Source organism: Chanodichthys erythropterus, chromosome 3 (assembly GCF_024489055.1).
Source record: "Chanodichthys erythropterus isolate Z2021 chromosome 3, ASM2448905v1, whole genome shotgun sequence".
In the NCBI taxonomy this organism is placed as follows: domain Eukaryota; kingdom Metazoa; phylum Chordata; class Actinopteri; order Cypriniformes; family Xenocyprididae; genus Chanodichthys; species Chanodichthys erythropterus.
This window is the reverse complement of record NC_090223.1, coordinates 36792717-36817011: the sequence shown is the minus strand read 5'-3', so window position 1 is coordinate 36817011 and position 24295 is coordinate 36792717. Positions and strand designations below refer to the sequence as shown.

Genomic DNA, 24295 nt, shown 5'->3' with positions numbered 1-24295 from the left:
TGCTGCGGGAAAGGTACGAGATCAAAGCTGATCAAAACCTGAGAATTCTTTATTTTAAGCTTCAAACTAATGCATTAGCGTAATGGCTTGCCCTGTCAGGCGCTTTGACAGATGCATGAGCATCCTCAGCGCAAAACATTACTTCTACGGCTATATCCTATCTGTATATGTTATAAATTCACGTCAGCATTTCCATTTTGCATAAAGGCTCGTCCTGACAGTCTGCATTAAACTTCAAACTTTACTGAATGAGTGCTGGCGCGCTACTCTGTAGAGTAGAGATTTAAACTATATTCACTATATACAGCGCTAAAGTTATTAGACATCTGATACCCAACGTATGGTTTGAGCCACAGGTCAGGATCAGTATTGGTGATTACTAAAATAATTTTTCATGTTTCTGTAATGATTAAACCACCAGTATGTGTAAGCTCTTTAGTTACAGCAGTATTTCTAAAGATACAATATATTTATTGTTGTTATCCATGTTTTTCTGATTTTACTGTTTTACAAGAAAGGCAGGAAAAAGTAAAACACTTCATAGTTGTTGTTTTTTCAGATGCCCAGTTACCGAACAGAGACTGTTAAAGTTTTTTTTGGATGTTATGTGTGAATATTATTTAGAAACTATTTAGTTGTTTGTTTTTTTCCTAAGTAACATAAAGCACTGTTTATTTCATTTGCAGCTTTGGTCTATTGTATTTATGTGTGCTATTGCTTGTAATTTGTTTATTTGTTCTGGTTTCATTTTTGATCATTCACTTTTCTTTAATAATGTTTTAAGTATATTATTTAGGCTAGTATCTAAATTTTGGTGTCTATTAATTAGAATAAAAATGTTAAATGGGTAGCATTTGAGACTTGCATAACCATGGTTAACATTACTATTCTAGAGCTTCTTCAGTTTAATGCAATATCGATGGTGGGTCCATATAAATGCGCTCCAAATACAAGCATCTATTCACACTGGGAGTGGCAGCAATATGTTTATCAGAGGTCATGTGGTAATTGAGATATATGGATATGTATGCGTCACTAGGAGGGTACTTACAGTGCAACAGTGGTTAATAAACCGAGCCAAGTTGCCACACTTGGTGGCATCAATGATAGTGTCATGGTCGACACGGAATAGGTAGCTGCTCCCGATGCCTTCCTGGGCATATCGCTTCTCTCGATTATCAGCCACCATCTACCAATGGAGCAACAAACACATAAATCTATTAACACCAATGCAAGACCATATTCCTCAAGAGGAAACAAACTCACATCCTAGTAGGCTATAAATCATTTTAATAGCGGTTAGTTTTACTTCAGCTAGAAGGCTTACCTGTCTGATATTCTGTCCCACATATTCAATGACCATCTCATCTGCAGCAATGGGTTCCATGGCAAACAAGCCCCATTCATGGATTCGGCTGCGGCCAAACCTCAGCTTCTTCTTACGGAACTGCAAGCAGAATTCAATCATAAATTTGATGTAACCATGTATAGGATAGACTATGTTTACAGGCACAAGAATACTTTATGTACATTAACTAGAATTTAGCCATAGACAGCTTGAATGAACTAGATTAAAACAATATTTTGGCTAAATAATAATATTGTGAAATAGTATTAATACTTAAAATCACTGTTTTCTATTGTACTACATCTTGAAATGTAATTTATTCCTGTGATGGCAAAGCTGAATTTTCAGCATTACTCCAGTCTTCAGTGTCACATGATCTTTCAGAAATCATTCTAATATGATGATTTGCTGCTCAAGAAACATTTCTTAGTATTACCAATGTTCAACACATGTGTGCTGATTTTTTTTTTTTTTTTTTTTTTGTGGAAACATTTTCTTTTCAGGATTCTTTGAGCATTTATTTGAAATAGAAATCTTTTGTAACAAATGTATTTAATGTAATTTTTGACCCATTAAATGTATCCTTGCTGAATTTAAGTATGAATTTCTTGGCTGTTTACACCTGGTATTAAGATGTGTTTTGGTCAATCGCGTCACAACACAAGTGGACAACGCTAAATACAGGTGTAAATGAGGCCTAAAACTTTTTGAGCTTGTCCACTTTCGACCATTTCCAAAGGTAGTTAAAAATGCTTTCGTTGTGTAAATTTTTTTTAAACTGTAAACTACATTTACCCACCCATAGACCTTCCCCTCTGAGAAATAAGGACAGAAAAGGTTGAAAAAGAAGAAAAGAAACTGATTAAAACACCAGGTGTAAGCAGGTATGTTTTTTCCTCATCCACTTGTGATTCGATCCACCAAAACTCATCTTATTACCAAGTGTAAAAAGGGCCTTAATGATGGATTTTACTGGAATAACATGAGGGTGATTGAATGATGACAGACTGAACAATGATACCACATAAAATACCTGGGCTGGAGCATTCCTATCCATCCAAACATCAATCTACATGTTTTTCCAAAACAGACGGACAGAAATAGACACTTTCTCCTAGTAACCACTTCAAACACACTGCTTGTGATTAAGGTGGATGGAATGATAAATGCTTTTAACAACAGAAAGCACATAAATCCAGCTCACTGATTACAGTCTGGCTTCACAGTGAAAAATAACATTACAGGCCCATAGGGGAGATTTGTGTAAAGTACCACCATATATGCTATACAATAAACCAACATGCATGTCCGCCCTTTCCAAACATACAGAGTGCAATAAAGGAGGTCCTAAGTTAAGAAGTGGATACCTTTTAACTTTGAACACATGAACCTGATGTCAAAGAGCTTGCAGAACATAACAACAGACAAAACCACTGATAAGGAGCCCGTCAGGGACACTGACACAGGAGTCAGCAGACTTTTTAAAGCTGTTTGGATGGTATGAATTACTTTACAAAGAGTACACGCAAACCTACCTGGTGAATGTGCCCTCATATGCCATCCATTTTATGGGCATTACACTATATGTCAAACAATAAACATAATGCTATGAATAACTACACTGAAAACTGCCGGGGAGTTTGTGGTAATGAAGGAGTGGTGGGGTCATTGTAATCAAAGTGTTGATTGTACGATCGAGGTCATGATCGTGTCAACGAACTGAAGAACTTTACCTTCAGCTGGTTCAGTTTCAACAGGTCTGAGTCCATCACTGCTTGAGTGCCGATTGCACTGAGGAGACGCCGCTGCTCGGAGCGCCTTTCAGACAGCAGACGATTCGAGCCCTGTGACAGAGACAGACAGAGAGAGTGAGAGCTGCTCAGATGGCATACTAAAACTACTGGCCCAAACTGTCTGCCATACTCATTCTGAACAAAGAAATTTAATGGCAAGTAATGAGTCATTTAGTCAAAAATGTATTTGCTGTGGCACAACTACAACACATATGTTTAAATCTGACATGCCTTCATACACACACACACAAAAATGGAAATAAGGCTTTAATTACAAGTTCAACACACATTTGAGTTGTTAAAAACGTAAAGTGAACCTACTGCAGTATCATATTCCCCAACTTCCTGCACAGTCACTGGCTGGTCTAGCTCAAGGTAGACGTCTTTCTCCTTGCGGCTGATGGCATAGTAGCCTTCACTGCGAGCACAGCCGGTGACATGCTCTCTTAGCTGCCCATCTGCGGTTTTCTTCTTCCGCCGGGGGTTCGGGATGTTGGTGAGTGCAGGCAAGAGGTTAAGGAGCAAAACTTGGGTTAAATCAACTGAAAAGGCAGTATTAGAGTTATAGAGGAAGGCCTCTTACTCTTTACCTAATATGCCTTTACTAGGCACTTCTAGTAAACTCTGTAAATTTTGTATAGTGCTAATACTGTTGGCTGCTGTATGACCAATAAAAACATCTGATTTTGTTTGTATAAACTATTTGTTTTTTTTTTCTTAAGCAGCTGTAAGGATATTGGTATGAGGGACCCAGTGAGTGTCGTTGAGCCAGTCGGTGCCATGGTCATCTTGCAGCAGTTTTTCGTAGGTGCTCTTCAGGAGTCTCAAATCTTCCTGGTCCAGGCCAGTATTCCAGATGTCATACAGGATGGTCATCTGCTCAAACTCGCTGCGGTTCTTGTAAGAGGGACGGGGTATAGGAGCTTCCACGGGCACATGTTTGGGCCGCCGCTGAGTCGAAGGGGTCAAGCCAGCTTCCTGAAGGAAAAGTCGTTCGCTCTTTCTAACCTCTTCCTTTTCAAACTCCAGTGATCTCTCCAGACCGAAGTCAGAGTCTCCCGATTCGGAGCTGGAGCTGGAAAGCTCACCAGACTCCAACTGCTCCACATCCACATCTTCTTCAAATTCCTGACAACAGAGTATTTTAGGAAAATGTTAGAAAACAGACAAAATCCACACAAAGACCAAAATGGGGGATATTTGACCACAATTTGGCAAACTTATGAGTATTACCCAACAATGCAGAACTGTGGAAAGCAGTTCTGTGGGTTTATAGGACAAACTGTTATATCGCAACAGCCTGAAACATGGTGAAATTATCGCAACAGTGCTACATTCTAACAATGCAAAGTGCCTTTCAACTAGGATGTAGATCATTGCAACATCTTGCATAGTTTGTATACATATTTTCTCAAAGTTCCTCATAAAAGACCTAATGTTGAGGAAGCCACTTGAAACTACAAACAAAACATACACAATAATATATATACAAAGCACATACACATCAAACTATTGTTACTGTTTTAATATCAAAGCAGCTTTTATCTGACTCAAAAACAAGGGAAGTATCTATTTGAGTGAAAGCGTTAAACAGCAGGGGCCACTTGCACTAGCTGGATGTACACCAAGTTGTAAAACTAGGCTGCATCCAAGAATAAATCTTATGCCTAGTCAAATGTAGAGTGAGAAGTCATGACTTGTTTGGACAAAATTAGTTTCATGTTTGTGAATTAATAGTACATTAATTATTAATGCAGACGTGAACTGTAAAGTTTATAGTTAATTTGTGCAGAATATATATAGCAATCATTAAGATGGGTGTGCTTACAGCCTACTGCCGACGCAGACAACTGATCCAACACAATTTCTCTAAAACTCGTAATTATGTGGGAAATAATATAAACATATGTCTGGGATTATTAGCAGAAACTGTGTATACTATGCATCATCTTGCTCAGAGGGACAGTATGCTTGGAATATTTTCCACCCATCTCAGGAACTTGGGTATCAAAATTATCCCAGAGTTTCCCTGTGGTCTTGAGAGGGTGACTTGAGAGGGCGTTCATGTCTAAGAAGCTCGTATTTACAATAATTCCGATAGCACGTGAAGGCAGAATTACTCTTATGCCCAGCTGGTGCAACCGGCCCCAGGACAGGAAGTGCTGCAAATGTTAGAAAGGTCAATGCATCAACTGTTCAAAGACTAATATTAAAGATCAAATGTGGTAAAAAGATCAAAAATCAAGAATTCACACAACAATTACAATAGGTAAGAATTGTTGGATTGTATCAGCGCAATGTATCAGTTGTTAATGCAATACAATGTGACTAAGACAACAGCAATGTAACTATTTTATGATGATAATGAACAATACCTTAAAGTGCTGACTTAAATACCTTAAAGTGTGGACAAACCTTTATTTGAGTAAATCTGTAGATAATAGGTTTAAACCTATTCGTCCGGAGCTGCTTATTGATTAAAATATATTTCCATAATAGCCAACACTGCTTAAGTGAACGCTTAAGTTTAATATACAATGATCATAATGCAAGGCAAGCACATTGCATATACTTAGACCTATTTTTAGCACATTCCGTATGGGATAGATTAAGTAGTCTGTTTCAAATGGACTGCATATACAGACTGTTTCCAAGGAGCATGATTAGACTAGTCAACTAGCCATTTAAATGTTAATGAAATTAGTTGTTGCGCACTTCTCTAATACATATTAGCTAATACATACGTTACTGAAAAAGTTCTAACGTGTCTAGCACAATCCTTACACAACAATTACTGTAACTGATTCTTAAAATGCTGTAATAAGACCCAGACAGAAACAGCACAAACCTCTAACTTCCGTTTCCTCTGTTTCTTAATCTGTTTCTCCTTCTGTTTCTTAGAAATCTGGAGTTCCTCATTTTCTTTGTCCTTCCTACTTCTCTTCTTGCTTTTCCCTTTCCCCCTCTCTTCCATTTCCATCTCTTTGCTAATTGATCCTCTCCTCTTGTGTGGTGGGCCGAGGCTCTTGGTCTGTGCCTCAGCTGCGTCCCTCGCTTCGCTCAGCAGGCCCATCCCGGAAAGATCCTCGTACAGCTCCGGAGCTTCTCCCCTAGCAGCAAGAGCTTCCCCAATGACCTCTTCGGGTGCTTCCTGAACACCGTGCTGGTTGAGATCTGCAGGGAGCAAAACAGTGGGGTCCTGTTTCGTCCTCTTTTGTGGAGATGTGAGGTGTGGAGGCGCAAGAGTTTTAGAATAGTTGTGCTCCTGCAGGACGAACAGACCCTCTGGATCCTGAAGTGGTTGGCGTGGATGTGGGGCAAAGAAGTCACCCTCTTCCTCCTCCAGCTTGTGCTCCTCTGCCTCATCGGAGGTCTCGGTCTCTTCTGAGTCGATATCTGCCTCCGGGTCCATCTTCAGCGCCACATCGGCCAGCACAGACAGGTCAGGCTTAGGGGCAGAGGCCAGCTGCAGCAGGCTGGACACTCCCAGCTGCTCCCTGAGTTTCAGCCGCTGCTCCAGCTCCTCTTCATCCTCCTCCTGTTCCTCCAAAGCGGGATGCAGATGAGGGCCAGAAGCTGACTGGCTGAGTGTCCGAGGGCGGCCGCGTACGCGACCCTTTTGTGTGGTTGGAACAGGGACGGGGTCCTCGTAGGCCATTTTGACCAAGGAGGCATGGTCCAGCGGGAGGTTCTGGACCGTGAGGCAGACGGGCACAGGGGGCGTTCTAGGGGAGTCTTTGCCACGTTTGGAAGAGTTTTTGGCGGTGGGAGTTTGTGGGGATGGAGGGGGACCTGGACTCCTTTTGGGCTCATCAGGCCGCAGGGAACGCACTGGTGGAGGGACAGTAAGAACAGCGGAAGGAGAAGCAGGGGAAGTCAGGGCATTACTCTCGCTGGGACGGGAAGCAAATGGAAGGAGCATCGGGGCAGGTTTGGAGGCGGCTGGTGGAGCGGCTGCTGTGGGTGTACTTCCGGGAGAAGTGGAAGTAGGAACGTCTGAAGCTTGTGAGACATGAGTGGGAGATGGAGAGGGAGCAGAAGATGACAGAACGGGGGGCTTGACTTCGCTTTCTTCCATTGAGAAAGAAACCGTCTTGCGCCGTTTCTTGAGTGGGGGGAGGAGGAGGATAGGGGAAGAAGGCCGGGGATATGGAGAAGTTGGAGGCACAGCTGTAGGTGTTTTCTCTTCTTCTGAAAGTAAAAAAAAGAATAAAGTGAACACAAAACTTAACATTTTTGAAAACAAAAAATGAAATCATCATTTACTCTCATGTCATTCCAAACTTGTATTGGCTTGAACACTGTTACGTTCCACGTATGTGTTGTATTTTGTTTTGTTTTTTCCTCCCTTTCCTTATCTATCTATCGAGTTATTTAGGTAGATCTTATTGGACGGGAAAACCAGCAATCATCCTGGTGATGTCATGACGTTCTGTCACTGCCAATCTGCGGGTGGCAGAACGTTTAAAGGGCTTTGGCGGCGTTCCACCTGCAGTGAGCGTTTGGGCTACGGACCTCACTCACCTTTGTCGAGCCAGAACCAGCCAGCCAGCCAGCCAACGTGTCTTTGAACTGTTCATTTAGTCTGTGGTTATTGAGACGCCATTTCTGTGAGTTGTTTGATACACTCGTGTAATAGTTAACCTGATTGAGTTAGAGCGTGAAACAAGTTTCATGTTAATTGTATGTGCGCATTCGTATGCTGGTGTTAAGTCGTTATCGGTTAACCACTTGATTCAGTCTTGATTGGCAAATAATGATCGCTTTATGATGTACAGCCCTACTCTCAACCTCACTGACAATTGTTAATTCCGTAGTGTGTGACGGCTCGAACTGGTATCTAGTAATTTATGTTAAGTTAGTGTGTGGCTGTTCGCCTCTGTTGTATTTTTGGTTATTTATGTTGTAAAGTTTAGTTAATGCGTCATATAGGCCGAAGTTTTCGGTTTTATTTCTACATCTTAATTTTGGTATTTAGTTTAGGGGCGTGGGTGCTAGTTTGGCGACACCCTTGTTTTTTTCTTACTTTTATTGAGTTCATGTTTTTCTTGTATTGTCTAATTTATACTGTGTCAATAAACATCAGGTTATTTCTGCAACCATTGTTGTCTGGTCTGCTCTCCCTCATACTGCAACAGCTCCATCTCACCTAAATGTTCATTCCATTTAATATCTTTAAGCACGTAACAAACACAAAATATGATATTCGATTTCAGCAGAAAAATTAAGTTATACAGATATGGGATGACATGAGGGTGAATAAATACTGACAGAATCTTCATTTTTTAACTTTAACTGACCTTGTTTGACCTCCGCAGCAGTAACTGATGATTGGGCAGTGCTGGCTTTGTCCCTGTTAAAAACAGACATAGGTCTTATCAACTTTTCCATCTACAGACACAACACTCTTCATTGTATCAGTTTTCATAGAGGGACATACCTTTCATCCTTTTCTGTGTCCATAGCTACACTGTCCATTGTAGACTCGTCCATTGTATCCAATGACTCGCTCTCTGCAGCCTGCTCACCTTCCTCTTCATCTTCCTCATCGGAGGAAGAAGACGATGCCGAGGAGGATGATGATGAGCTCTCAGAAGAAGAGGAAGAAATGCTCTCATCATCACTGTCTGCACTAAAGGCTTCATCTGAGAAACATGAGCAATAGAGAAAATAGTTAAAAAAACATGGATCTACAAGATATGATCATATACATTTAAAAGCCTAATAAAGTCATAACAATGTGCAAATAGCAACACGAGCCTAAATGTATGAGTACAAAAGAAAAACAAGGCGGCTTCATACCTTCTGACTCATCCACTTTGTCACTGTCTTCATCCTCCTCCTAAACATAAAACATATGGAGTCACCAGTCACAATGATGACAATAACATGTCTGAACTCATCTGCTGGGAGTTGTGGGAATTCCTCCACAGCATTTGAAGAAAAGAAGAAATGCTGCCATCTAGTCATATTCAAATTAAACTACAACCAAGTAGAACAAAATATATTCTGCAAAAATGAAGAAATTCTTTCATATTTAAAACCAAAAGCTTAGAATGGCAATACTCAGTAAAGAATGGCAATACAGTAAAAAGCTATAAACTATATGGGATAAAGTTTAGTTAAAACTAAAACTGAAGCTAAATAGAAATATAAAAAACAAAAAAATACAAAAGCACACAAAACTACTAAAACTAATATGAAACCTGAAAATGTAAAAATAAAAGCTAATTCAAAAATATTATTTTAATATTTAAGTAATACTAAAATAACACTGATTTAGAATGATTCACCAGAAGATCAAAAGTCTGTAAACTGACTATGAGCCCATCAGCTCTGTGAGACGTTCGCAGAGACCAGTTCAAGTGAAGAGGAGCCTTTTAACTTTCCAGCTTTCCAAACAACAACTGCTGTGCGCTTGGCTAAAGGCATGCATTTTTAAAACTTAATGAGCCCCTGCTATTCTGTCGTGCAGGCCATGAGAGTGCCATTCTTTGCATGATGCTTGAGTTGTAATGGACTAATGAAACACTAAATCAGCCCGCTCCCACTACTACACAAAAAGGGACAGATTTAATGACATACAAACCAACCTTCTCAGAGGAGGAACCATCTGATGTTTCTTCTCCCTCGCTGTCCAGGTCGTATGGCTTACGTGCCTTGGCTCTGCTCCTCCTCCTGGCTGCTCCTCTGTCTGCCACACGCCTCTCCTCGGTTCTTCCTGTAGCAGTGTCTGCAGATTTCCCCTGATAGGAGTCTGAGAGAGAGAAAGACATAGCAAAGAAAGCATATAGAGGAGTTACAAAAGTACAGTTACGTAAACGTTAATGCAAGTTCTAAAAAACACCTCATACCCTCATCTTCCTCATCGGGTGGAGTGGAAGGCCTGGCTCTCTTTAGCTCATCACCCTCGTCAAGCTCTTGAGGCTCCTTCCTCTTAACCTGAAGAACACATTCCTCATTAGTAACATTATTTTCATATAGGATTATTTCAAATCATGGTAATCAAGTGTGCCAGCCTTATCAAAACCATTAAATCTGATCAAGTATGCATAATTTCTGCTTGTATCGATTATTGTTTCTGAGTCCAAGTGGTCTCAGGGTGTAGACAAAAATCTCTGGGCTCACAGGATACAACAATATTTTTACAATTTAGAAAAGATGAATCACTGTCTGGCCAACAGAGATTCCACTATGGATATAAAGGCTAGGATTAGTTAGCTGCCATTTGCTTTTGTGATTGATTAAGCGTTTGGACCTGGAAACAGTAATGTGTACTGTCAGACTTAACCGGATATTGGCAGCTGAATCTGTATCGGCCAAATTTTATTGGCATTACTTCAATAACCCAACAAGTAAAACAGTAAAATTTAAACAAAAAAGTACATAATATTTATTTATAATAAATTATAGCCAAATGATCATGGGACAACACATTATTTCTAGTTGGCATACCTAAAAAATAAAATCTTTATGTCCTTTGTTGTTTGCAAATATGGATCTGATTTGAGCTTCAGTTGACTTTATGAAACATTTGTCCTTTTGTAGCTATACTGTATGCAACCACATTAGATGTATTTTATTCAAAACTATGAACATGAGAGAATTATTAATATTTATGCATCAAAACAAAATATTTCTGTCAAATGGACAGAAGTCCATACATTTATATATGTAATTTAGCCCTAGATAACCTACAATGTTTTTCTTTCACGTGTATTGTCAGTCATTTGTTTTGTTGTGGATACATTCATTCATTTTAAAAGGTTAGTTCACCCAAAAATGAAAATTCTATCATCATTTACTCACCCTCAGGTTGTTCCAAACATGTATGAATTTCTGCTGAACACAAAGGAAGATATTTGGAAGAATGTCAGTAACCAAAAAGATCTCATCCCCCATTGACAACTATACTATGGTAGTCAATGGGGGGCGAGATCTGTTTGGTTACTGATATTCTTCTATATCTTACTTTGTGTTCAGCAGATCAAAGAACTGTATATAGGTATGGAGCAACCTGAGGGTGAGTAAATGATGACAGAATTTTCATTTTTGGGTGAATGATGATTACATGTTAAATGACGTGAAGGCCACTAGGGAGGTGAAATTCAACGAATGTAGATGTATAAGAATGTAAGAAACAGTGGTAAGGTTAAGAGATGGTAAGGTAAAGTCAGGCACCTTAAAAGAAGGCAAACGCAAGGCTCCACGCAGGGAGAAACCCTCCATGCCTCCACTCTTGGCCCAGTCTACCAGAGACATAAGTGGCTCCCGAGGTCGGTTGCTGGTCTTCTCATCCTTCTTTTCCTCCTCGCGCACCACCGCAACTCCCCGCATGGCTGTCTGGAATGGCTGTGTAAACGAGAGCAAGAGGTGGCATGGTTGAAGAACACTGAAGGTCATTCAAAGCAAATATGAATAAAACTCTCTAATGTTACCTTAGCTTTCCTTTCCTTGCGGTCCCACCACTCGTCAAAGGTGCCAAAGGCGACATTCTCCACCATCTTTCGGTTCAGGTCCCTCTGCATGATGTTCTTCATCTCCTCAATCAAAGCTGCCAGTACCTGCTGCACTACGGCCTCGTAGGGGTTGTGGCCCATTATAGCCATCTGGTCACCCGCCGCTCCGTACAGCTCTCCATCCACACCAGGCACTGTGCCGAAGCCAGGTGGAGGATAGTGGGAAGGAAACTGCTGGGGCGGTAGGTGAGGAGGCCAGGGGCTGTGGGGAGGAGGGATGGCGTGATGATGCGGAAGCTGTGCGGCGTGAGGGTCCGGGTAGGCGTACGGTAAGTGAGGAGGGATGTAGCGGTGGTCCTGGTCGTAGTGGGAGGCAACATTCCCGTCTTGGTCCATGTATGGGTGGTGTGGGTGGTGTGGAGGTGCATGTGGAGGAGGTACTGAATGGAGGTGATATGACGGGGGATATTCAGAGGCGGACGGGACTTCTCCAGGGGGTGCTGTAGCGCTGTTGGAGGAGGCCATTCGCATCTGGTGGAGACGACTGAGCATGTGCGTCTGCATCTGGAATGACATGGGCACTCCGCCACAGTACTGGCTCATGAGCTCCATGGAACTGGCGTAGTCGTACATGTGGTGCGGCAGCGGAGGAGGGTACTCGGGGTGCAGCTCCATGTGAGGAAGCGGAGGGGGTATGCCAGGTGGTGGAGGTGGCTGCAGGGAGAAGCCAGGCAGAGGTGGGGGAGGGAGATGGGGAGGGTAAGACGGGATGGGAGGAGGCGGCATGGTGGCGCTGAAGTGCTGGCTGGTGTCAGGAGCGGGGCTTGCAGAGGGGTCTGGGGTTTGGGACGGGAGGGCAGATTGTGAGGAGGTGGCTGGTGAAGAGGAAGAAGAGGCAGCGGGATGGGGTGTCGCTGTGGTGATGGCACTGTCATCTTCATCGGATATTTCCATATCCTCCCCAGAGGAGTGAGGAGATGGCTGAGGAGAAGAGATTGTTAAGATTACAGTTCAAATACACTGTGTGTGTGTGGGCTAGAAGCTAGAATCAAATGTAATGGTGCACCGAACCTGAGAAATAATACTCAGACACCACACAAAGTAACATTCCAGAATCAACCAGAGCATTAAAAAAAAAAAAAAAAAAAAAAGAGCAAAAGCGTGTCAGTTTCACTTCTATCTATTAGCTTACTGACTGACTGTCAGTAAAATTTGTTTATAAAAGCAAAATGTCAGCAGGTTCAACAGTTAAAGTGATAGTTCAACAAAAATGAAAATTCGTTATTTATTGGAACACACAAAGATAATTTTAAATATCAACCATACTCATGTTTGAGCTTCATTTTAGTATATTTGTTGAGCTCAACATATGTGCACTGATTAAAGTTTATATGTAAAAGCCTAAATTAAATATGTTCATCGTATAAAAGTGATTGTGTCTCTTCAGAAGAATTTGGATTAAGCCACTCAATTCATATGGATGACATTTGACAGGGTCTGTTCTGATCTTCTGGTTCGTGGACAGCAGGAAAAACACAATGCTAAATGCAACTAACCACATTAGATACATTTTATACATATACATAGATACAAAAGTAAAATAAGCATTTAGAGTTTTTAAAAAGAAGGAAAGATAATTCTTCCTGTATCCTCTGTTGCTGTTGTCAAAGATCGTATGATAAATCAAATAAAAATAAGTAAAAACTAAAACAGTACTTCAGAACAATATTTAGCCCAGCGTTTGGTTAGTAAACAACACTTTTGCTGTGTTTTATGCATTTACAAAAGTACCAATTTTGCTGTTTAGCTTTTGGCAACTTATTCTTTGGCAACTCCAACCAGTTGAGATCCACATCACAATACATTCAATGCTACCTGGTGTGCTTCCTTAGTGTAATGCACTGACTCAATATTTTCCTGCCATCAAAAAGAAAAAGAAAAAAGAAGCTCATAGATCCATTACCCATCCAAATGTGACTGGGGGGACTCACCTGTGCCTCTCCATTGTAGGTAGGTGGGGTATGTGGAGCCCTGTGTGTGTCAGAAGTCGTGTGCTCCTCCTTAGGTGGCAGCATTTGGACCTGAAGAGACTCAGACACTAAACCGTGCATGGCGGGAGTGGAGGAAGCCACCTCTGGAGGTGTTTTCCTGCCTTCACCCACTCCACCACCTTGCCTCTTGCCTCTGCGACGTCCATCTTTCTCTCCTCTCCTCCTCTGTTGGCCTCCCTCCATCTCCCCTTGTCTCTTGTGACTAGGCCTTTCTCCGTTCTCCTCTCTGAGTTTGTTCCCCCCTCCATCTGTGTTCTCATTTGTTTTTCCTCTCTCTCTGTCCTCCTTCTCATCGTCCTCATCGTCTGAGGCAAGAAAAGAAAACTTGGCCTTTTGTTCCTTCAGCAACATCTCAATACGCGAGTCCAAGCTGCTGCTGTGGTGCATGAACGGCAGGCTCTCATTAGTGGAGTCTGGCTCCGGGGAGGAGTCACGTTGTGGAGGAGGCGGAGAGAGGGATGCTGTGGAAGAGGGGAGGTGGTGAGGCAGGGAGGTTGAAGACGGGGAGGTGGAGGATGATGGGATGGAGGCGTGGGGAGGCGAGGAGGTCGGAGGTGTCCGAGGCGGATGGGGCGGCGTGCTGGGATGGCGTTTAGGTTTGGTCCACTGTTCTTCTCGGATGGGACTGTCCTGGCCAAAATCAAGAGAGCCGAGGGTTTCGGCCACAGCGGCTGCGATGACGGAGGCCGGCGGGAGGGGAGGAGGTGGAGGTGGAGGCGCCAGGGGCGTGTGGTGAGAATGAGCGCGGTAGTCATTGTCCATACTACCTCCCATTCCAAAACCCCTCTCGCCAGCACCTTGCTGAGGATGGAAGGCCGGCGAGGGTTCCAGCCGGGAGGAGGAGGGTGTGTCGTAGGGGGACAGGTCTTTAGACGACGAGTATCCTCCATAAGAGGAAGTACCAGAAGGAGGGGAAAGGCTGTTGGATGAGTGGTGGCTGGAGTTCGAGTGGCCTCCGTAACGTGGATCAGAGCTATTATAGTCTCCTTCTCTGTCTCGTTCCCATTCACGGTCTCTGCTACTCCTCCGTCGACTCGACCCAGCTCCACCGCTGCTGTGGTGGTTGTGGGAGTGATGGTGGTTCCGATGCCTTCCGTGATCTCCTGAGCGGGAGCCTGAACTGTCCCGCCGGTAGCCCCTGCCTTCCCTGTCCTCCCGCCGGTCAGCATGATGCGAGTGGTGTGAATGGTAAGATTTGGAGGTGGACGAAGAGTTTGTATCCTGTTGATAGTGGTAAGAGGAGCGTCGGGAGCTTATCCCGCTTCCATAGCGCCCTCCTGAGTCTCTCTCCCGATCCCTGTCCCTGTGACCCCTTTCCCTGTCTCTCTCTCTGTCAGACAGAGGAGATGGCTCAAACTGAGGGCCTGGAGGTGGCATGGGTGGATGTAACGGAAGGTGCATCCCTGAACCTCCAACATTGGGATAGGGATAGGGAGGTTCGTTAGGTCTGAAAGGCGCAGATGGAGGATATCCCGGCCGGCCCCTGTGGAACACGGAGGGTTCTTGTGGAGGTGGAGCATGTAGATCATCATGAAACCGAGGGGGCTTGAATCCTGATGATGAGGAGACCGCTGACGAGGAGCAGGAGGAGGATGGAAGCATATCCTGCTGGGGATAACTTTGAGCATTGCTATAGCCACCATGCCTAAAGGAAATAAGAGGGGATGTTTTTTCAAATTTCTAAAGAAGTTTTTCTATGTAATTATTAGTTGTAATATAAATTAGGCACCAACCTGGCCACAGAAAAGCCAGAGTCCTGGGAGAACGGGGTCCCAGAGCGAGGGGTGTAAGGGGTGCCCCCGCCCTGTGAAGAAGCGGAGGAACCTGGCGTATAGGGCCCCCCCATTGAGGATGGTGGGGTGTCTAGGCGCTGGTCTCCAAACCCAGTATCCACAGAACAGGGAGTGGTGCTGCCAGAGTTGAGAGGCGCAGAAGCAGCAGGAGCTGCCATCTGGTCTGTGGAGAGCCTCCGTCGGATATCGGACGACTGATAAAAAAAAAGAAAGAAATAACAGAATTAAATCAATGATGCACATTATCAGTTATTTTTAAATGTACTGGTTGATATTGTATATATGTGATTTTTACATTTATGATTTTGCTGTCATTTAACACTCAAAATTTTTGAGTCTAAAATTTTATATATCTTCAAAACACTTAATTATTCTCAAAATGATATTTCATACTGTACTTGTTTGCAGTGTTTTACTTTTCATTTATGTTACTGATCAAATGTTGGGGTCAGTAGGTAATTTATACTTTTATTCAACACAGATGCATTCAAATGATCAAAAGAGACAAAAAGACATTTATAATGTTACAAAAGATTTCTATTTCAAATAAATGCTGTTCTTTTGAACTTTCTATATAAAAAAATGCTGAAAAAAAAGAATCACAGGTTTTAGAAAAACATTAAGCAGCACAACAGTTTTCAAATAAAGTTTTAAAATAGAAAACGGTTATTTTAAATTGTAATATTTTATATTACCGTTTTTACTGTAATTTGATATAATTTGATATATTTTAAATAAATGCAGCCTTCAGCATACGAGACTTTTCAAAAACAACAAAATGTTTGAACAGTTGTGCATTTAAACAGTTTACAATTTTAATATTTGATATTTATCAGTTATGGGCCATGAAAATAATAATAAGCTGGATCATCCATACTTAAAAGGGGGGTGTAATGCTATTTCATGCATTCTGACTTATTTACACTGTTAAAGGGTTGCATTCTCATGCTAAACATGGCCAAAGTTTCAAAACATGATTTGGATGTATTTCTGTGCCAAATACTTCCGGGTTCGGAGAGTTTTTTGAGTATGGCCTGTATGACGTCAAAAGAGAGCAGAATTCCTTGTATAGGCACTTCTCCCTGATAAGTGTGCACACGCACACCACCCAGAGCAAGAGCACGCCCATCAACGTGCTTCGTTAGGGATACAGAGGCCGAGAGATTTTTCAACAATGGCTGTGTCTCAATTCAGGGGCTGCACCCTTTGAAGGCTACATACATCATCGGTCTCACTTAAGAAAAATAACCATTAGATTGCAAAGTAAGAAAGAAATTGAAATTCACAATGAATATCAGTCAATTTTATAATGGTTACTTTTCTTAAATAAGACATCCTTGATGAAGTATTCAGCCTTCAAATACGACCTCCAGAGGATGAAGCCTCCGAAATGAGACTTGAAGTGTGTTTTCGGTTGTGAGGGAAAGATTACCCTTTTCAGCTTCCCAAAGAACCCAGCGTCAAGGGAACAGTGGATGAAGTTTGTTTTTCCGGGGCAGCAAAAGAGTTGTGCACGTATGTTTGTTTCTGGAATTTCGATGATGAATACCGTTTGAAAAAGTCCCAGTTCAGCGCTGGATTTGCAGATCGCGGGTGGTGAATAAAGCTGCATCGAATGTGTGTTTTGTTGGCCATCAGTGCGCAAGTGCATAAACAACATGAACATTTTTGTTCCCTTATTATTTATAATGATGTCGCAGCTAGCAGACGATCTTTACACAAAAGCTGCGCACGCTCGTGACTCTCTAGCTCTGCCCACGGCACTGACGGCAGGAACGCCTCCAGGAGCTCAGCGTTTTTCAGAAAGACTCAGTACAGCGGATCTATCTTTTATAAATATGATAAAACGAGACTTTTCGGAGATAGGAAGGATGCATTGTTACTCTATATGTACTCAAGATTAACATGAGATTGGCAGAAACTGTGTGTGATACCCCCCTTTAATATTGGTGCATTCCTAATAAAAATAAGTAAAATAGTCAGCTACACAGGACCCACATATAGATAAAATATGAGGCCCTGATTTGTGATGCAATAAAAATTAAGAAAAAAAGTTTTGTAAACTACAGTATGACCAATAAAATCCCTTACTATCGTTATTATTACAAGGCTACATAGCTGATCCCTTGAGGCAAACACATTATTACAAGCAATCCAAAACACCTACAGATAGGTGAGGGAAATGTATGATTAGTTTGTACGCTGTGGGAAAACACTGGAAAAATTGGCCAATTGATATTAAGTTTAATGGGCCCCAAGAGTGTCAATGCCAGCAGCCACTGAAGATGCAATCTTTCCTATCTTCTACAGAAAGAAACAGTTTTCATCTGCAATATATTTAGAAAATCTCAAGAATCCACTCTGAGAGGCTTGATAGCTCTTTATCTTTCATATATTTTGTGGTCCACCCACGACCATAATAATAACACAGGCAAGGGTATTTGAGAGTGACTGTAATGTGTAGAATAAACTCAACCCAACGAAGGCCATTGCAAGGACGCCCAAAAAAGGTTGGCTGGAAACCGCACACAGTGGCATCACTTATGGGAAAGCAAATCATTCTTTCCAGTGTATTTGAGCTAAGGTTTGTTTGTGTACTCACCGTATCTGGCTGCGCTGGGGCTGGGGGCTGAAATTTCTCTATGAGAGCTTTGCCTCCAGTCGGCACGGTCTGAGGTGTGTATGAGCCACTCACTATCAAGTCATAGTACTTCATCCTCTGCTGGCCTAGAAAAACAAGCACACAATTTAAATTCAACTACAGACTGGTGCATTCATTTCATCATGCAATGGTTGAGTTTCCCACTGTTTCATATTTTCAAGAAATAATGAGATAAAGAGGCAGGATAATAACAAGCATTGATCTAAAATGAGTTTTGACATTTCTTTGCAAAGAATGCACACATTACAATTTTATGTAAATACATGTATAATAAATAACAAAACTAAAATAAAACATTTTTAATGCCACAAATGAATTCCCAGCATCACAACAACATTATAATTTAGTATATCCTAATTATTGTTAATATGTTATTCATTTTTCCAGGAGCTCATTGCTTCTACCTTCAGCTAACAGTGATTGTAAATTAATTGCCTAAATGATTACACTATTTGCTAACTGCATTCTTTAAATTGTAATGTGACATGCATTCTCTGTAAAGCTGCTTTGAAACGATATGTATCGTGAAAAGTGCTATACAAATAAATGTGAATTGAATTGAATTAGTAAAAAAAAACAGTATTTTTAGAAATTTGCTATGGATTACATTTAACAGTGTTATTAAATTATTAGTGGTTTTAAAGATTAATTTTAAGTATGGCTTCCACCGACTAAAGATTTAAAGTTCATTTAAGCCATTAGACAGGGGGAGAAATACATTTAAAATATAAATTAAGTGCTCAAGCGCACACATAAAGCTTGCTGCAGCAACACCGGCGAACACTGAATTAACTTTTCTAAGATCAGAACACAAACAAAATAAGTAATCTATAATAGAAATAACAGCCTTAGAAAGGAACACAAGTTTGTCCACGGGGAGAAGTGAGTTCCATGTCTTGCTCACAATGAAGCCGGCCTTTGAGAAAACGCGCTCCGATGGAGAGGATGTGGAAGTTAAGTGAAACATGTCGTGCAGTAAGTGCGGTACTACTTAACTTCCACACTCCGCACAAACACTTAGATATGGCCTAATATTAGCACACATTTATCTAGGTTATTGTTAACATTAGAGCAAGCAGCCATGTAAAGTGTCTAACATTAGGCTACTACTGACATGTTTTAAATGATAAGTCATGTTTGAGGTCATGTGCCTTTTTGTGGTCATTTTTACCCTCTTGAAATGTTCCCACACTTTGGATTTTCTGCCGACATATTACCGCATTGACAGGCCATGTTAACAATCTGTCACTGCATGGCATCAATTCCTTGGAGTTTTTTTTCTGCGACTACCTGACTAATTAAATTTTAGTTGACTAATGACTAAAATGACCAGGGTTTGTGCAATTATTAGGGAGCAGCCTTAAGTTTAAGTGAGCGTTAGATGACGGCAAAAGGTCACCTAAACGTAAAAAGAGGAAATACTGATCGATACCAATAAGTAAAAAAAAAATTTAAAACCACCTGATAACCAATTTATATTGCATCAATACTGGCAAGAGACACAACATTTTTTTACTATGAGAGTTTTTCAAATTTACTGAACATCTAAAAAGACAGGAAAAGACACCTCTTATTCAGCTCAAACTTGTATATTTTATACCATTTTAATGCTCGTCAGTGTTGTGCCGCTTGAACATTGTTCAAGTTCAAGTGAACAGCATTTAGCATATTTTATAAATTGCTTTACTTTTGATTTATTTAGAAAGAATGCATTAAATTTAAGTATTAATTTCTTTTAAAACCAAAAAATAAAATCTTACTGACCCCAAACTTTTGAACATTAGTGTATATAGAAAGCACTTCAGAAAATGTATGATAAAAGACAATTTAAAGAGAGAGAGATGCACCTTTGATATCCAGCTGGACATGGACAATGTTTCCCATGACAGAAGTATTGTGCAAGTGTTTGACGGTGTCTTTGGCCCCTCTAGTGCTGGTGAAGAGGACGCGGGCCAAGCCCAAGTGCTTCCGGGTCTTGGGATGAAACAGAATCTCCATTTCCTCAACCTCACCAAACTTGGCGCACATCTCCGCCAGGAACGGCTCCTTGATGTTATCATTCAACCTTGCAAACGTCACTTCCTTAAGTGGTATAGGGCCTACGTAATACTCGTCCAACTATGACAAAGAAAATGAAATGAAGTAATGTGTTCGCATGTAGAATACAAAAAGTACAAAGAGCTCAGCAGAAAAGCAGCATGACAAGCTGAAATTGTAAGAGGAGAAGCTTACCTTAAATTTGGGCACCGGCAGCGACAGCTCTGTGTGTCTAGACCAGATTCTACGGGGTCTTGGATCACGCAAGTCCCCCACAGGTGGGAATCCTGAATCCTATAAACAAGCAGAACACATAGTCGTTACATAATCAAATATCCATACATAAAATGTAAAAAATATACTTTTATGAACAAGCGTTCAAAGAAAGAGTTATAATCTGACTCCTTGCTCCGTTTGTCATAAGCAGCATGTCCATACCGGTACACTAAAGTGAATCCCATCATATCTGTAGATTTTCTGAGCAACCCGTCGGAGAGCAGGGTCTTGTACAAGCTTATAGCTCTTCCATTGCAGACTGAGAGTTCGCTGAGTGTCCGCCCCACTGTCCGGATCCATGCTATCACTGCAGAGAGAGAGAGAGAGAGAGCGCAGACTGAGATGTTGTGCAGATGCTCACACAACTCCATGACTCACGTTGAAGTCGCAGTGAGAAAAGCTTTTCACTTATGGCTCATTTACTTCACCAGGCAACCAATCTGATAGTGTCCACATGCAGAACAGCCACTAAAACTTTAATACTGAAGACCTGACAGTGTAATAATTAAAATAATAATAGCAAACAATGGAAAACGCGACATATTAAACAGATCCACGTGAAAAGTGAAAAAACACAAAGGGGTCTCTGTTTAGGTGTCACCATAATTTGGTGTCACCTCTTTATTATGATTCTGACTAATATTTTGTTGTCAGCCTGACAAGATGATCTAACATCCCTATATGTGAATTAGATACAGATGACACATTCAACTTAAAATGTCACATTTATCATATATTAATGTGTAGAAAATAAAAACGCGACTCTTTGCTGCCTATTACGGCGTAATAAACAAGAAGCACTGCAGTTATAATGTAATATACATTATCTGACATATCGACTAGCAACAACAACAAGCTAACATAATAAACACTGGAGCTGCTAGCTGCTCACAGCGCGAGCTAGCTGAAGTTCAACTTTAAAATGATGTGTCAGGGCAAATGCCAATTACTTCTAGCAAACGAATCTACACAAATTCCCGAAACTAAAATGAAATATTGCAACACTGTGTGCCAAAAGACTCACACAACGGAGCGCGCGTCTTGAGGAGGTTTGCCCGCTTCGACAGCCGCTAGCTCGCTACAGCTAGGCCTGTATCGGACAGAGAAAAACAGAAAATCCTTAGTTAAAATCTAGCTCCGTTTTAATGTGTGCGCCCTAAATCTGATGTAAAACGGTGTCGCTTGTATTCCGGTGCAATATCGATGCGACATAAGTCTTTAAATTCCTCCAGAAAATGAAATGTACTAAAAAGAATAACATAATACAGTAAGCGGCCATCGCGTAACTAACCTGAGAGCCTCGCCTGCTCGCCATCAGTCACTAGAAATATTAGCCGTCGCATTGGCTCTCGCACTTTCCACATAATTCACGACTATGCGCCTTTGCTTTATATTATTTATTAAATAATATTAAAATAGATTGTGACTATATGTTTTGATAAAAAAAGTTAAATTGTAATTATACATTAATATGAAGCTATTTTCTGTTTTACTTTGCTTCGTTCACCTCAAAATAATTTTGACCGTTGTAAGCGTACCTTCTTTGTGGCGAATCTGCATTTTCGTTCCATTTTACGTCATGGACGCACGAACTTGATATAGTTGCGTGTACTTAAAGGGTTCTTGTTTGCATGCTGTCAGAGCAGCCACTCTAGTTCATAACAGTTTACTTTAAGAAATACTAAAACTTACAAATTCAGAAATAGGCTGAAGATGATCAATTATGAGCTATGCGCAGAAATAATGTCCTCACAAATACTAAAACTTTTCGAGACAAATGAACGGCAAAATAATATACATTAATTAAATTATTGATGCAAAAACTTGAGAAAATGAGATCCAGGCAGTCCAGCAATGATTATGTCAAAATATGTCAAATGTATTAATTAAATATTATAGAAAAAAACAAATTAATTAAGTGATAAAATCCAGAGTATTGTATCTAAGATGAAGAATATACAGAAAGAATGAACAAAATCAAGATATTTGCAGTATGAAATGAGAGGTAGAAGAGAAGAAGCAGAAAGAGCAAAGAAAAAGCAAAGGAAAAGACCAACTATCAAAGTCCATTTTATACCATAAGCATAGGGAAATTTACATCCCACTCAAACTTATGTTTTGGTCTAATCAGAAAAGGTCAAATGGATTTACTCATTATGTCATAGACTGGTCAAGTGTCAAAAATAGATATAGGTGTTGTTTTGACCCCCTTAAGGGAATTTTTCAGATCTTACATTATCAAATGTAAGCAGAAATAGAAACGGACATATTTTGATACAAAAGTACATTGAGTTCAAATGAGCAACTATAATTCTGAAAACACGTCCAATATCTAACCACAAACGTGTCAGCGTTACCTGTCACACTGAAATACTTGAACAATTAAATATAACAAGCATACATACTCTTAAAATAAAAGAAGAATGACCATAAAAGAGTACATTAAAGAGTAAACACTTGAAATTATGATGAGGATTAATATATGGAGTAGGAGTACTTGAATATATGAAATCAAAAGTAATATTTATAAATCATAAGCCATAAATGATTAAGATAAAATAAGAATAAAATGTATGAATATGAATATTGACCATTTTGGATTCACCAGTTATTAACCCCAGGTTTCACAGAAAAGGCTTAAACCTAGTCCCAGACTAAAATCATGATTGAGCTGTTTGAACTGAAAGAAACTTGTACTGACAGATCTTAAAATATGTGTCAGTGTCATTGTTTTGTCTCAAGATGCACACCAGTAATGATTTTCTCTAAGATACGTTTATAAAAGCTATTAAATGTCCTAATTAAACTAAGGCCTAATCGAAGCCCTGTCTGTGAAGCCTTGATGTAATTATTAAATAATTAAAATGTACCTTATATTTATAAAGAACTAAATATTTCTAAATTGCACAAACAAGTCAAATAAACAAAGCTTTTTGCACTACATAAAGTTGCTCTGTAAAATATTTATAAAATATGTATAATATTTTTGTACACTACTGAGAGGTTGATGAGATTGACACATTGTCCAGCATGCATATTGCACAAACAGATAATGGTGCATGCATGCATCTGATATGGAGAGAAAATACTTCACGAAAAAACCCACATCCTCGAGGATGTTTATGAATTTTGTCATTAGTATTCAGTATTATAGATTATGTATTTTTTACTCATTCTGTTCAGAAGTTCAGAAACCACTACACGTTAGTGAACAGCAGGTGGTGCTGCAACAATCTTAAAGGTTATTTACTGAACACTATTACTGTTATTTCTTTTTAATAAAGTAGAGGTATTATGTACTACTGTTCGTGGGACAAATATAAATATATATATATAAATATAATGATTGACAAGTGTAATTTCTTTCTCTTACCTGTGCTTTTGGTCACTAAGGGAAGCATTTTTTTTTACATGCCAATGGTCACATCACCCTGAGGGAATCCTGGGTTGGAAGTTGGGTGTCTGAAATTTCAAACTTCACCAAGAGCAGTCTATATAGTTTTTATTAATGTGTACTCCAGTTATTTTAATACACCAAGTTAAACTAGATGAAAATGATACTTTGGCAACTTTTTTTTTTCAATTAATAAAACCATTTTTTTAGTTAACTTAAATAATAACCCTGTATTTAAAGGTGCCCTAGATTCAAAAAATGAATTTACCTTGGCATAGTTGAATAACAAGAGATCAGTACATGGAAAAGACATACAGTGAGTATCAAACTCCATTGTTTCCTCCTTCTTATATAAATTTCATTTGTTTAAAAGACCTCAGAAGAACAGGCGAATCTCAACATAACACAGACTGTTACGTAACAGTCGGGATCATTAATATGTATGCCCCAATATTTGCATATGCCAGCCCATGTTTAAGGGA

At 40.4% G+C, this 24295-nt stretch overlaps 1 protein-coding gene across 3 annotated transcripts in view; it reads right to left on the bottom strand.

Moving 5' to 3' along the window:
- The window catches only part of setd1a (SET domain containing 1A, histone lysine methyltransferase), a 35912-nt gene extending 14147 nt beyond the window's left edge, over positions 1 to 21765 (bottom strand). The window contains exons 1-21 of one of the 3 annotated variants that reach the window (XM_067382051.1): positions 21711 to 21726; positions 21444 to 21509; positions 20582 to 20726; positions 20339 to 20437; positions 19954 to 20224; positions 18047 to 18171; positions 15385 to 15638; positions 13592 to 15296; positions 11580 to 12581; positions 11323 to 11493; positions 9996 to 10083; positions 9735 to 9898; positions 8944 to 8983; positions 8582 to 8786; positions 8442 to 8494; positions 5990 to 7332; positions 3879 to 4269; positions 3463 to 3641; positions 3082 to 3192; positions 1328 to 1447; positions 1052 to 1189 (exon numbers count right to left, since the gene is read on the bottom strand). In XM_067382051.1, the coding sequence (XP_067238152.1) occupies positions 1052 to 1189; positions 1328 to 1447; positions 3082 to 3192; positions 3463 to 3641; positions 3879 to 4269; positions 5990 to 7332; positions 8442 to 8494; positions 8582 to 8786; positions 8944 to 8983; positions 9735 to 9898; positions 9996 to 10083; positions 11323 to 11493; positions 11580 to 12581; positions 13592 to 15296; positions 15385 to 15638; positions 18047 to 18171; positions 19954 to 20224; positions 20339 to 20437; positions 20582 to 20719 (6597 nt within the window). In that variant the 5' untranslated portion in view covers positions 20720 to 20726; positions 21444 to 21509; positions 21711 to 21726. Of the gene's footprint in view, positions 1 to 1051; positions 1190 to 1327; positions 1448 to 3081; positions 3193 to 3462; positions 3642 to 3878; positions 4270 to 5989; positions 7333 to 8441; positions 8495 to 8581; positions 8787 to 8943; positions 8984 to 9734; positions 9899 to 9995; positions 10084 to 11322; positions 11494 to 11579; positions 12582 to 13591; positions 15297 to 15384; positions 15639 to 18046; positions 18172 to 19953; positions 20225 to 20338; positions 20438 to 20581; positions 20727 to 21443; positions 21510 to 21710 lie in introns of all 3 variants that reach the window. The other 2 variants (XM_067382050.1, XM_067382052.1) reach the window with 2 other exon arrangements.
- Between the last annotated feature and the right edge of the window lie 2530 nt (positions 21766 to 24295).